Genomic DNA, 15,391 nt, shown 5'->3' with positions numbered 1-15,391 from the left:
TACATTGCATTCAGTGATGTCTCCTTAGTCCCCTTTAATCTGGAACAACCTCTTTCCTTTGTCTTTCATGATACTGACATTTTTGAAGGATATAGGTGAGCTGTTCTGTGGAGCATGCCTTAATTTGGATTTGTCTGAAGTTCCTTTGTTAGATTCAGGTTAGGAATTTTCTTTTTCAGGAATACCACAGAAGTGATATTCTATCCTTTTCACTGCATCACGTTAGAAGGTCTGTGATGTCAGTTTGTGCCATTATTGGTGATGTTAACTTTGATCACTTGGCTAAGAAAGCATTTTGCCACATATTTTCATCATAAAATTATCATTTCCCCCTTGGTAGTTACTAAGTAATCCATGAGAAGGTATTTTGAGTCCATATAAACATTCTTCATCAGATTTCACCTAATAATTTTGGCATTCATTTATGTGGATTTTTTTGCCTGAATCAAATTACAAGATGTTTGCAAAATATATTGCAAATTTGAAAACCAATATAAATGATAGAACTGCTAAATACACAAATTTATGAGGAAAAGAGATGGGTTGAAAGCAGATTAGACAGAACTAAAATGAGAATTGGTGAAAATATCCAGAATAAAATGAAAGATGACAAGATGGAAAATACTACAGAGAAGAAGAGAGAGAAAGTGAGGTCTGAGCTGTACTTGGGTCTCCCTGGGAGCTCAGTGGCACAGAATTCGCCTACAAAGAAGGAGACGCAGATTAAATCCCTGGGTGGGGAAGATCCCCTGGAGGCGAGCACGGCAACCCACTCCAGTATTCTCGCCTGGCGAATCCCTGAAAGAAGAGCCTGGCAGGCTAAATCCATAGGGTTACAAAGAGTCAGACATGACTGAAGTGACTGAGCATGCGCGCGTTCAAGCTATCCTTAAATGGAAAAGAGAAAGAAGGGGGAACAAAGGCAATAAAGTGGTGATGACTTGGAGTTTTCCAGAATTCATAAAAGGTATTAATAATATTCAATGAAATGAAACTCAAGCAGGATAAGTAAAAATCAAAATCTAGACATATCAGAGTAAGATTGTGGAAAATAAAATCGAAGAGAAAATACCAAAAGTATCCATTTAAAAGAAAAACAGCCATGGGTGCGCTGTTGGTAAGAAGGACAATGACATCAAGAACGACAACCATAGTCCCAATTCTTATATTTCTCATAATATTTGCCTTTATATTTAGGTGCTCCTATTTGTATTTAGGTGCATACAATGAAAGGAAAGTGAGGTCTCTCAGTCGTGTCCAACTCTTTGCAACCCCATGGACTGTAGCCTACCAGGCTCCTCTGTCCATGGGATTTTCCAGGCAAGAGTACTGGAGTGGGTTGCCATTTCCTTCTCCAGGGGATCTTCCCGACCCAGGGATTGAACCCGGGTCTACCTCATTGCAGACAGACACTTTACCATCTGAGCCACATAGCATTACAATTGTTATATCTTCTTGGATTGATCACTTAATCATTATGTAGTTAGTCTTTGTCTCTTGTAACAGTCCTTATTTTAAAATTTATTTTGTCTGATGTGAGTATTGCTACTCCAGCTTTCTTTTCTTTGTTTGTTTTAATATATATTTATTTGGCTGCAGTGGATCTCAGTTGTAGCATGCAGGATCTTTAGTTGCAGCATGCGAACTCTTACTTTCAACATAGGATCTAGGTCCCTGACTAGATTGAACTCAGGCCTCTTCATTGGGAGCACAGAGTCTTAACCACTGGACAACCAGGGAAGTCCCAACTCCAGCTTTTGTTTGATTTCCATTTCCATGGAACACCTTTTTCCATTCAGATGGAAAGATATTGGAATGGAAAGACACATTCCATTCCAATCTGTATGTGTGTCTCTAGGTCTGAAGTTGGGTCTCTTGTAGGCACCATATATATGGGTCTTATTTTTGTATGCATTCAGTCTTTCGGTTGGAGCCTTTAATCTATTTACTTGTTAAGTATTTGATTTGTAGTTATTGCTATTTGTTCATTATTTGGGGATTGTTTTATAGCCTTTTTTTTCTTTTTTTGTTCTCTTCTTCTGTGATTGAATTAATATATTTAGTGTTATGTTTGGATTTCTTTTTCTTTCTTGTGCTTCTATCTATTATAGATTTTTGATTTGTGGTTACAATGAGGTTTTTGTATAGCAATGTGTGTGTGTGTGTGTGTGTGTGATTGTTTTAAGTTGCTTATCTCTTAATTTCAAATGTATTTGTTCTCTCTTCCTCTTACAATTACTGTTTATGATATCATATTTTACATCTAATTGTTTTATATATCCCTTAACTGCTTTATTGTTCAGTTGGTAAGTTGTGTCTGACTCTCTGCAACCCATGGACTGCAGCACACCAGGCTTCCCTGTCCTTCACTATCTCCTGGAGTTTGCTCAAACTCATGTACATTTAGTTGGTAATGCCATCCAACCATCTCATCCTCTGTCACCTTCTTTTCCTCCTGTCCTCAATCTTTCTCAGCATCGAGGTCTTTTCCAATGAATCTTGATTTCCTTTAGGATTGGCTGGTTTGATCTCCTTGCTGGGCAAGGGGCTCTCAGGAATCTTCTTCAGCACCGCAGTTCGAAAGCACCAATTCTTCGGTGCTCACCCTTCTTTATGGTCCAACTCTCACACCCATACCTGACTACTGGAAAAATCATAGCTTTGATTAGACAGACCTTTGTTGGCAAAGTGATATCTCTGCTTTTTAATATGCTGTCTAGGTTTGTCACAGGTTTTCTTCCAAGGAGCAAGTGTCTTTTAATTTCATGGCTGCAGTCACCATCTGCAATGATTTTGGAGCCCAAGAAAATAAAATCTGCCTTTGTTTTTATTTTTTTGCCATCTATTTGCCATGAAGTGATAGGGTTGGATATCATGATCTTCATTTTTTGAATTTTGAGTTTTAAGCCAGCCTTTTCACTCTTCTCTTTTACCTTTATCAAGAGAGTCTTTGGTTCCTTTTCACTTTCTGCCATTAGGGTGGTATCATCTGTATATCTGAGGTTGTTGATATTTCTTGTGGCAATTTTGATTCCAGCTTGTGATTCACCCAACCTGGCATTGCGCATGATGTGCTCTGAATATAAGTTAAATAAGCAGGGTGACAATATCAATCTTGACGTCTTCCTTTCCCAATTGCGGATCTGTATGATTTTACTACTTCTCTCTTTTAACCTTCCTACTAGTTTTGTGCATGGATGATTTCCTAACTTTACTGTGTATGTTTTCCTTTACTGATGGATGAGTTTTTCTTTTCATAATTTTCATGTTTCTAGTTGTGGTCTTTTCTTTTTCACTTAAATAAATTTCTTTTATCTTTCTTGTAAAGCTGGTTTGGTGGCACTGAACTCTTTTAGGTTTTGCTTATCTATAAAGCTTTTGATGTTTCCATCAAATCTGAATGAGAGCCTTGCTGGATAAAACATTCTTGGTTATATGTTTTTCTCATTTGTCACTTTAAATATATCATGTCACTCTCTTCTGGCCTGCAGAGTTTCTGTTGAAAAGTCAACTGACAGCCTTATGGAACTTTCTTTGTATGTTATTTGTTGCTTTTCCCTTGCTGTTTTTATATTCTCTCTCTATCTTAAATTTTTCTCATTTTATTTACTCTCTATCTTGATGTGTTTTCTCTTTGGGTTCATCCTATATAGAACTCTTTTATGTTTCCTGGTGTTGGGTGACTATTTGCTTTTCCAAGCTAGGGAAATTTGCAGCTATTGTTGTTTCAGATATGTTCTCTGCCCCTTTGTCAGGCTCTTCTTCTGAAAGTGAAAGTGAAAGTCCCTCAGTCGTGTCCGACTCATTGCAGTCCCATGGACTATACAGTCCATAGAATACTCCAGACCAGAATACTAGAGTGGGTAGCCTTTCCCTTCTCCAGGGGATCTTCCCAACTCAGGGATTGAACCGGGGTCTCCCGCTCTTCTGCTGGGGCCCTTGTAAGGCAAATATTAGTGTGCTTGGTGTTGTCCCAGAGGTCTCTATAAATGTCCTTATTTCTTTTCAATGTTCTTTCTTGTTTCTGTTCAGTATCAGTGATTTCCACTACTGTAGCTCACTGATCCATTCCTAGGTATCGTTTAGTTTACTGTTTATCCTTCCAGTATATTTTTCTTTTTAGTCTTTGTAGTCTTCATCTCTGAGGGGTGGTTCTTTACATAAATTCTCAGTCTACATTCATTCTCCTCCCAAGTTCTTTGATCATCTTTACAAGCGCTACCTAGAATTTCTTTTCATGTAGATTGCTGATGTCCACTTCACTAACTACTACTTCTGGGGTTTTATCTTGTTCCTTTGTCTGAAACATGTTCCGCTGTTGCCTCATTTTGCCCGTGTTGCTGTATCTTGTAGGTTGGCTATTCCCTATTTCCCTACCTTGGAGAAATGGCCTTTTACAGTAGACGTTGTATGCATCCCAGCTCACACTCCCCTCGTGTCACTCAAGTTACATGCTCTAGGGGTTCCCCCTATGAGGGCTGCATGAGTCCTTCTGTGGTGGGCTGACTATGTGGGCAGTCTGGTGAGCTTGTTTGGCTCCTGGTCTACCTGCTTGCCCAGCCCTGCCTTTTGTGGAGGCTGCTGGCACCAGTTGGCAAGACCGTCACAAGGCAGCTGATTGTGGAACCCCAGAGGTCTTCAGGGCTACTGCTGGGCATAATTAGGGTCCATAAGACTCTAGGGCTATAGCTTACTCACTGGTGGGTGAAGTCAGACTCTGGGGATAGTGCTGGCCCACGGGCAGGCAGAGCCAGGTCCTGGAGTCTTGTTGCAGGGCTTAGGTGTCCCAGAGCTGGTGTTAGATCACTGGTGGAGTGGGCCAGTTTCTGACACAGTTGTGTGTGGCATCCCGGGTGTCCCAAAGCTCGTGGGCATGGCTGGGGCCCAGTCAATCCCATGTCCCAGTTGGGCCTACTGGGTGATTGTGGTATGATGTCTGCCCCCTGCTGGGTAAGGCGGGTCCAGAAGCTAGAGCAGGCTCTCCGGAGGGGTGGGCCATGTCCAGAGTTGACTGTGGGCTCAGGGAGTCTTGAGTCAGCCTGTCTGCTAATGGGTGGGGCTGTCTCCCCACCCAGTTAGTTGCTTGGCCTGAGGCAGCCCAGCTGGCACCTACAGGCCACTGGGCCAGCGTAGCACTGGGTCCTGAGGCTACTAAGTAGAGGGAGGATTCCACAGTGGTGCTTGCCAGCAGCAGTGTCTAGGTGATAGAAGGAGCTCCCCAAAATGGCTGCTGTCAGTGTCCATGTCTCAGGGTAAGCTGCACTTGCCTACTGTCTCTCTAGGAGATTCTTCAAGATCAGCAGGTGGGATTCCTGTCAAGCTCCTCTCAATTTATTGCTTCCTCCTTGAGTCTTCCAGCATATGAGATTTTGTGTGCACACTTTAAAATAAAGTCTCTATTTCCCAGTCCCCTGGGATTCCTGAAAGTAAACTTGTCTGGCCTTCAAAGTCAGATGCTCTGGGGGTGCATCTTTCCAGTGCAGGTCCCTTAGGCTGAGGAACCCAAAGTGTGGCTCAGATGTCCCTCTCCTCTGGGAGAACCTCTGCAGTTGTAATTATTCCCCAGTTTGTGGGTCACCCACCAGAGGGTATGGGACTTGACTATATCATGAGTCCACCCCCTACACCATCTTGTTGTGGTTCCTTCTTTATAGCTTTAATTGAATTTTCTTTCTAGAATGTCCTGGTTTTTTCCCTGATAGTTGTTCTGCCAAAAGTTGTGATTTTGGTGTGTTTGTGAGAGGAGATGAGCTCAGGGTCTTTCTGTTTCACCATCTTGGTTGATCTCCCACAGTGGTTTTTTCAAAGATTCACACAGAAACTTCAGTACAGTAATCCCTATGTAATTCAGCCCCAGATTCAAGTGTTTTAGGCTTGATTTTTATTAGAAAAGCTTTGAGAAATGATTGCAAACATCCCTGGTTATATTGCAGCTCTGTACCCCCAGGATCTAGGGTTTACACTGGGGTTAACTCAAGCCCTCGCACACAGAAGGTTCATCCTGTCATCCATGAGGACTTTCTTACCAAGAGCAATGTGTCGGCCTGTGATCGATGATCAAAGCAGAAGAGAGATCCTTGCAATAGGTTTTTTTAAGGTAAAAATTTTCCAGTGTCAGCCTCTGGAGGAAGCAATTTAGGTGTCTCAGAGTTACATGCAGCAACTTGACACTTTCATCCAGAAGCTCATTTTCTGTGAGGTTCAAGAGTGCCAGTGAGTGCTTGGTTTCAAAGGGAGGAGGAAAGATGAACTCATTGATGAATGGTGACAGAACAAGATACCACCATGAGACAGTACAGATTACATTTTGGGTGTCTCAAGGCCTCACACAATGGGGAAAGAACATCATTTTGGTCATTTCCTTTGAAGGCCAGATGCGTTGGCTTCTTATGCATTGCCGCTTATAGCCACCAAAGGTGAGGCAGAAGTTTCAATAAGCATCAGCTGAGGAAATAACCTTGAGAATCACTTTCTGCACATGACAGGTAGAAGAGCCCAGTTTCTCATAAAGAATCCTCACCAATGAAGTACTAAGTAATCTCTGATGTCCAGAAATACTAGATTCTTGTTTGAGCCAAACATGGAACAAGGATCCATCCAGACAGGAAGAAATTATTGATCATTCTTGGACTCTCAATATCTGATTTTGATACATTTTCATTCTCCAGAAATATCCCCTTTTGTAACTGTAGCAAACCTTTCTGAAAGGTGCTTGAGGCAGAACAATTTGAGTTCATGATATCCATTTTATTTTCAAATATTGGGATATCTCCGTATCATAGACCATTGCAGCCTTCACAAGCTGCTCTTCCTAGATTTGTAAAGATGGTGCAAAACCACCTTTATGTTCATCACTGGGGAAAAGGGTTTATTCTTTTCAGACTATGCTTTATATTTCAGTAAGTCCCATTTGACCTCTAATTGACACTTGGCAGTCAAAAATTCTCTCTGGCCTCCTGAGTCTCTTTTCATTAAGAGAGGCTGAATAAGTATGCTACTTGGGTCAGCTGGGAATTCTTTAGTCTTTTTTCCTCGAAAAGTAGCTTCTGCACATTCTCAGTGTCCTACCTGAGTCTATCCCTGTCTTCCTCCTTCTCACTCTCCAAAATGTTGGATATAATGACAAGAAACTGCCAGCTACTGAGCTGGATGAAGAAGGAGCAGCCCTCACAGTCTGTGCCCCTCTGAAGGGTATCCCCATCCAGGAAAGGACAAAGATCAGACTCTTTTGACCAAAACCTCCTGAGGGCTTCTCCTTCAAAGATAGATGTTTGCATCCACATGACCTCAGCACTAGGGGAAACAGAGCCTTCATTAGAGCTTGGAGGTGTTGCCAGGCACCTGCATTAACTGGTTGCAAATAAAACACAAGAACAGCAATGTGGTAGTTTGGCAAGCTAGGGCTGGCTCTTTCCTCTTCCTCATCTCAGTTTCAGACAAGTGCAGACAATCTGGCACTCCTGTTTAACATTGTAGTGGAGGTTTTAATTATTGTAATAAGAAAAAAATTATTGCAAAAAGGCAAGAAGAAGAAAAGTCGTATAGATGGGAAAGGAAGAGGTAGTGTTACTTTTATTTGCAATCAACATGATCCTCTATTTAGAAAATCATAAGAAACCAATAAAAATTTTTAAACAACTGAAACTAAGAGCAAGTGAACAAGGTTGCAATATATAAACCAATATTTCAAAATTAATTGTATTTCCATATTTTATAAATGAACAATCTTAAATGAATAAAACAGTTACATTCACACTATCATCTAAACTTTAAAGAGGTTTAAGAATAAGTTTAATGAAAGAAAGGTAAGTCCTATATACTGAAATCTGCAAAAGTTTTTAAGAGAAGTTAAGGAAAATTCAAATAAATGAAGAAATGTACCATGTTTATGGATTGGACCACTAAAAACTATGAAAATGATGCAGTTCTACCCAAATTTTATATAGAAAAGCAAAGAATCTACCCGAAACAATTTAGTAAAAGAAAAAAATTGAAATTTTTGTACTAGTTGATTTCAAAGCTTACTATGAAGCTGCAGCAATTCAGTTTACACTGTCAGTGTTAGCACAAAGATAGATTTATATATCAGTGAAACAGAATTGCTAATCCAGAAATAGATTCTTACATTTATTGAAAATTGATTTTCCACAAAGGTTTCAACGTCATTCAGTAGGGAAATCGAATCTTTCCAATAAATGGCTCTGGGACAATCTTATCCACATACAGAAAAAAAGAGAGAACTTAGACAAGACACCGTAAAACTTTTGTGCTTAGCCGCTCAGTCATGTCTGACTCTGCGACCCCATGGACTGCAGTCTGCCAGGCTTCTCTGTCCATGGGGATTCTCCAGGCGAGAATACTGGAATGGGTTGCCATGCCTTCCTCCAGGGCATCTTCCCAACCCAGGGATCAAACCCAGGTCTCCCCCATTGCAGATCATAGACAAAACATTCTCTGACCTGAATTGTACCAATGTTTTCTTAGGTTAGTCTCCCATAGCAATAGAATCAAAACCAAAAATAAACAAATGGGGCCTAATCAAACTTTACAAGTTTGTGCGCAGCAAAGGAAACCATAAACAAAATGAAAACCAGAGAATGGGAGAAAATATTTGCAAACAATGTGACCGACAAGGGCTTAATTTCCAAAGATACAAACAGTTCCAACAACTCAACAAGAAAAAATAAAACACCCAATTAAAAAATGGGCAGAAGACCTAAATAGACATTGCCCCAAAGACATACAGATGGCCAATAGGCACATGGAAAGATACTCAACATCACTAATTATCAGAGAAATGCAAATCCAAACTACAATGAGGTACTACTTCACACAGGTCAGAATGGCCATTATTACAAGGTGTCCAAATAATAAATGTTGGAGGGCGTGTGGAGATACTCTTACAGTATTGATGGGAATGTAAATTGGTATAGCCATTATGGAAAACAGTATGGAGCTGCCTCAAAAAACTAAAAATAGAGCTACCATTTGATCCTGCAATCCCACTCCTAGGCACGTATCTGGAAAAATCATGCTTTGAAAAGATATGTGCACCCCAATGTTCACTGAAGCAGTATTTACAGCAGCCAAGACATGGAATCAATCTAAATATCCAATGATAGATACATAGATTAAAAAGATGAGGTAATGGAATATTACTCAGCCATAAAAAGAATGAAATAATGGCATTAGCAACAACATGGATGGATTTAGAGATTATCCTACTAAGTGAAGTAATTCAAACAGAGAAAGACATAGAATATGATATCACTTATATGTGGAACCTAAAAAATTATACAAATAAAGTCATTTAAGTTATTTATTTACAAAACAGAAACAGACTCACAGATCTAGAAAACAGATTAATGGTTACCAAAGGGGAAAGGAGGAGGGGAGGGATAAATTAGAAGTTTGGGATTAACATGTAAACACTACTGTATATAAAATAGATAATCAACAAGGGCCTATTGTATAGCACAGGAAACTCTACTCAATACTCTGTAATAACCTATATGGGAAAAGAATCTGAAAAAGAATAAATATATGTATATGTACAACTAAATCATTTTGCTGTATACCTAAAACACAGCATTGTAAGTCAACTATAATCTAATATAAAATGAAAAATTTTAAATAAGTAAATAAAAATGCCTACCTTAAAAAAAGTTTTAGGAGTATCAAGATCCCATTGTGAGAAAGCGCATCTGGGATGAGAGATGCTGCTTGATGCCAGTCTTTGTAAAATACAGTCTGCTGCGTCCTGATTATACTGTTTTTCCTTGCTTAGTAATTTTCTCCAGTCCCTGAAAGGACAAAATTTCTCTCTACCTTCTATCTACCTTCCTTCCTTTTCTGTTTTTAAGAAGTGAACCTTATGTGTTTGGTAATCTTCTGAAGAAATGAAACTTTAAAAAAGAGGGTTTGATTTCTTAGAGCCAAAATCTAGGTACTCAGAATTAGTACCTAGACAGTAAATTGAAGATGTAGGTACTAAGTCTTTTCTGGGCTAGACAGTATGCTCCAAAACAGCTCTGTAACTCTAAGTCTCTTCTCTGACAGATAAAGAATTCTGTGAACAAACTTCTGATGTCAGTGAAGCACAAACTACAGACAGCGATGAGATAGTAACACCTGTATCTCAGAAATGTCCTAAGGCAGTAAGTACACTGGGGTAACCACTGTGCATGGGCCAAGATTGTAAGTAATGACAGTGTGCTTAATGGCCGTGTGTGCAAAGTTCAAATCCCTTTGTAATGAACCAGATGGGAAACTCAAATTATTTAGTTAAATTTACATTGTGATTGAATGAAAGTCTGTTGATATAGGCAGATGAAAGGATCATTTTCTTGATTTGGCACTAATATAAATGAGGACTGACTTCAACACTTGTCTCTCCTCTTTGGATCCCTTACCTACTTCCTTCGTTGTAAATTGTGATTTACCCAGCCTGTGACACGCCTTTCTTTAAATCTACTTTAAGAGAGCAGGTTTACTTTGGGAGGTGGAGGCTGGAAGAAAGGAAAGGATTCTGGGAGGACTCAGAGAGATCATTCAGTTTTTGAAGGTATTTATTCAACCTTTAAAACCTGTAATTAGAATTATATATTAAGCATTTTGGCCTCAAATCTCTCTTGGAACTAATTGAGGCTGCATACACACACACACACACACACACAAATAAATATTCACAGGTATATTCACAGTCATTTTATTGGAATATTGTGAAGTTACAGATGAGATAGAAGACAATCACTCTAGCTGCTAGAATGCTCCCTTGTACATTTGTAGGCAGTCAATAAGTATTTGTTAGATGAGTGACTGAATGTAAGACTAAAATCTAATTGAGAATGATGAGCCTTATTAGAAACAATAAAGGAAAGCATAGGGCCATCTAGAATCAAGTGGGTAATTATGTGATATAACTCTAAGGTTTGTGAGAGTTCCAAACAGGAAAATTACTGTTGCTTTTGTAGAGATCAGCAATCTTCCTTCAAAGTCAGAAATTGTACTGAAGTTTTATAGAAAAATGAAGGATATTGGAGTGGGGAGAAACAATTCGAGTGCAGTAGACTCAGGCCGTTAATATGGCAAATAGTTTAGTTTATTTTCTGAACTTTTATCTGTCATATCTTTTTTACACACTATGTAACTAGTATCTTGAGAAATGTTTGTAAGACAGGTCAGAGCCATAGAATTAGAACTAGACCATAACACATTAGCCATCATAAGGTGATGTGTCCAGGATTGTAGAGGTAGTTAATGAAAGAGGTGGAACTTGAGTCAAGTTTTCTAAACTGTGTACCTCTCAGATCAACCCAAAAAGCAGTCTAGCTGATCAGCAAATTTGGAACCACAAGTCAGACAGATGACATTAAAAATATTACCCTAGGACTTCCCTGGTGGTCCAGTGGTTAGGAACCCACCTGCCAGGCCAGGGGAGCTGGGTTCAATCCCTGGTCCGGGAAGATTCCACATGCTGCAGAGCAGCTAAGCCCATGCGCCACAACTGTTGAAGTCCATGCACCTCGAGCCTGTGCTCCTCCACAAGAGAAACCTCTGCTCACCACAACGAAGAGAAGCCCGTGCCCTCTACAACCAGAGAAAACCCACACACAGCAATGAAGACCCGGCACAGTCAAAAATAAAATCAGTAATTAAAATAAAAACTACCCTAAATTAAATACTCCTAAATGAGGTCTGTTAGAAAACCTTTATGTACCCCAAAATGTTACTTGATAAACTAAACATGAAATCTGATTATATTTAGTAAGAATTAGTGTTGTTATCAAGTTAAACTTAAAACACAGACACACGTATACTTGATACCAGAAAAGCCTTATCCAAACTCCAGGTTTGGGAGTTCCCTGGCGGCCTCATAGTTAGGATTCCGTGCTTTTACTGCCATGGCTTGGGTTCAGTCCCTGGTGGGGAAACTGAGATTCCACAAGCTACATGGTGCAGCCGAAAGAATAAAAAGTCCAGGCTCTTGTTCAACTCATCCATAAGAATTTGGATGGGTAACACAAAACAGAAAGGGGAAAAAACAAAAAACAACACACAAAGGGTGAGGATTAAAGAGAACAAAGGAGTAGGGGAAATTTTCTTAGTTGCCCAGTGGTTAGGATTGGCATTTTCACTGCTGTGGCCCAGATTCAATCTCTGGTCAGGGAACTAAGACCTCACAAGCTGTGCAGCATGGCCTGAATAAATCAATACAATTTGTTTTAAATAAAAAAGCAGTTTATTGAGGCAGAAGCAAAAGTTACACACTCAGATGCAGGCCTCCTCACAGGTGAGGGGCATGCCACAAGGTTTTTTGATCTCCCTTTTATCCTATTTTTAGCCCTTTGAATGGATGGGAGTATTTTTGATTAGGGGTAGAATATTCATTGAGGGGAGGGTTGAAGTATGGCCTGGATTGCCCCAGGTTGCCTCTGGTCTCATGCATTTATTTCCTGAAGACTTTACACAAGTGCTCTAAGAACTGTTCTCCCTTACTAGTCAAGCACCACAGGGGAAGGTCAAACAGGGTAATCAGCAACCTGTACATTTTTACTGTGGATGTGCCATGGTTTCTGTGGTCAGAGTTTCTTGTTCAAATGCTAAAAGTTTCTGTTTTAGATGGCATTTCTCCATGTTCATCGTCTCATTAAGTGTAAAATAAAGAGAAATATAGGCTGTCTTTGGGTCCAGCCTTGTCTTTCCTGCCTCATACTCAGTCCTGTTTGTATTTCAAAATAGCTGGGCATGAAAGATGGAAGAGGTTGAAGGTCCAGAGACAGTAGTTGGCCTCTGTCCCTCTTCCGCCTGGAGTCAGCCACAGCAATGGAGGAGGCAAGAGAATGTAATGTTTAGGAACGTGGAAATGTGGTTCAGACAAAAGTGATCCAGGCTCTGCTATTAATATCGATACCATTTGGGGGGAGTTATTTAACCCCAATTCAGCCAAGTGGTCTCTTGGTGCCAGCTTTAGGTGCCTGTAAATTGATTCTCAAGGAGTAGTATGTTAGCTGGAGTGTGCCTGTGATTATAGAGAGTGATGTGTTCATTAAATGGAGTATAAACACTGGCACCACTAGCTTACCGGAAATGAATATTTTCCTTGTCAGTGTTCAGAGAAGATGTGCATTGAAATCGTCTCCCTGGCCTTCTACCCAGAGGCTGAAGTGATGTGTGATGAGAACGTGGAACAGGTGTACGTGGAATACAGGTTCTACGATCTGCCCTTGTCAGAGACGGAGACTCCGATATCCCTGAGGAAACCCAGAGCAGGAGAAGAGATCTACTTCCACTTCAGCAAGGGTGAGGTGTCCCTCGTGATCAGCGGGAGGGGAAGCTGACAGTTGTTCAGCCTGAGGGCTTCTGCTGCGGTGGATCTAACCATTTTCTTTTCTTTATCAAAGTAATATATGCATATGGTTTTAAAATATCAAATAGGCCTAAACAGATTTTTGATTAAAATAAAGCAGTCCTTTGTTCCACTCATTCTCTACACATCACTCCCCCTCGCCCCTCTCTGACCCCTTCCTTAGTCCACCACTCCACTTTTCACTTTTTCTGCTAGTTCTTCTTTCCTCTGTTATTTAACCCCATGTTTCTGAGGAAATGTTTCTTTTGCAGTTTCCCGATTCAGTAATTGTAGACCTTATCTGCTGACTTCCTATCTTGGCACATAAAATTTGTCTCTCTTACATCACATCCGCATTCTCTTTCTCCCGTACAGTTGGATCATAATTTTATTTAATTTTTAAATAATTGTAATTGTTTCTATTATTGTGACTATGCAAGTATTCTTATAGAGCCAAGTTGTACACCATAATATAATTTCTTTCTTGTATTATTGTGGTCTCAATTTTTCATTTTCTTTTTTTTTCTTATACCTGTTGTGATTCTTTCTGCATCCTCCAGCAGATTTTTAAATTTTCAAATAAACAACCTATCATATAATTTATCTTTTTTTTTTTCCTGAAGATATCTCTTTATCTTCTTGTTCTTCTCCTCTGTTATCCCACTGCTGCCTCATTTGGAGAGTTTAATTCTCTTTTATTACTGCATTTCTTATCTCCTGGGTCCTATGTCACCCTCTATCTGATTTATTATATTCTAATGGATCATGTTTTTGAGTAGCTTTTAAAGAAAGAGTACATTGGAAGTAAATACTTTGAGACAGTCTTGCATGAAATCTCTATTCATACAAATAAATCTATTCTCAAATAAACCCATATATTTATTTAATTGATGATTAGACCAAGTATAAAAATCTATGTTGAAAACATTTTTCATTCAGAATTTCAAAGCTGTTGGTCCATGATCTTCTAGGTCCAGACCTGGAGTCCAGCTCTTATATGAAAACTACCTCCTACCTCCCCAGAAGACGTTAATATTTTCTCTTTATTTTTAGTGTTCTTAAATTTCAGAATCATGTGCATGTATGTTCTTTAATTGTTCTGGCCATTCAGTGGGCTCTTTAAATCTGGAAGCTCATGGCTTTTAGTTCTAAGAAACTTGTTTTCCTTTCTCTGATAACTTTGTCCCCCTACATTTTCTCATTTTCTTAGTAGAATTTTGGATCTTCCACATTGATGCTCTAATTCATTTGCCTCACAGTCCTTAATAGCAGCTGCAGAAAGGAAGAATACCTCCAAGATCTCACACAGCCCAGTGGGCAGAACTCCATCATGTGGCCAAACCTAGCTAAACTAGAGACTAGAAAACTCAGGCAAATTTATTTGAGGCTGCAACAGTCATGTGTAAAAATGAGGAGGAAGAGGGGAATGCATGTTGCATCAGGCACCTCAAACCCAAATTTCTAGGCAGCCCTGAAAAAAACATCAGTCTCCTAGAATTCTTCCAGTTGAGGAGTGGGGGGAGCACATTTTTCTTGGCCTTTGGCAGAATAGCTTACAACGTGGATTGTAAGGCTTATCAGTACTCAAAGCATTTTCTTAAAGGGCCACATAGTAAATGTTTTAGGCTTTGTCGGCCAGTCTCTGGCACAACTTTTCAACTCTATCATTATAGTTGGAAAGCCACCACACAGGAAAGAGATGGCTGTGTCCAATAAAACCTTATTTATGAAAACAAGTAGCTGGCTCCTGGGTACCCATGCTTGTCAGGTGTCTGGTTTAAATCACTGTTTTGCATATGCCATTTATGAAAATCTTAGTGCCCAAATAGCAACAGTATATGATTCTTTTCTTTTCTCCCACTTACCCTTAATACAGTGATAGATCTGGACCCAGTGGAGCAAAAAGAACGGAGGCAGTTTCTGTTCACCATGCTGATTGGAGAAGATCCTGAGCAAGGACAGTAAGCATCTGCTTCCTATTTCTAAAGACAGGAGACATCACACAAGAATTCAGGAGTTTAAGTCTAGTTTTGTGCTGATGTG

General features: G+C 39.8%; 1 protein-coding gene across 1 annotated transcript in view; it reads left to right on the top strand.

The window, feature by feature from the left end:
• RPGRIP1 (RPGR interacting protein 1) overlaps positions 1 to 15,391 on the top strand; it is a 51,282-nt gene that overhangs the window by 32,146 nt on the left and 3,745 nt on the right. Inside the window, 3 exon segments of the mRNA XM_060418998.1 lie at positions 10,060 to 10,157; positions 13,110 to 13,302; positions 15,225 to 15,309. Of these exon segments, the coding sequence (XP_060274981.1) occupies positions 10,060 to 10,157; positions 13,110 to 13,302; positions 15,225 to 15,309 (376 nt within the window).

Source organism: Ovis aries, chromosome 7, assembly GCF_016772045.2.
Source record: "Ovis aries strain OAR_USU_Benz2616 breed Rambouillet chromosome 7, ARS-UI_Ramb_v3.0, whole genome shotgun sequence".
Classification (NCBI taxonomy): domain Eukaryota; kingdom Metazoa; phylum Chordata; class Mammalia; order Artiodactyla; family Bovidae; genus Ovis; species Ovis aries.
Note: the sequence above shows the minus strand (reverse complement) of the source record. Positions and strands in the feature narration are given on the sequence as shown.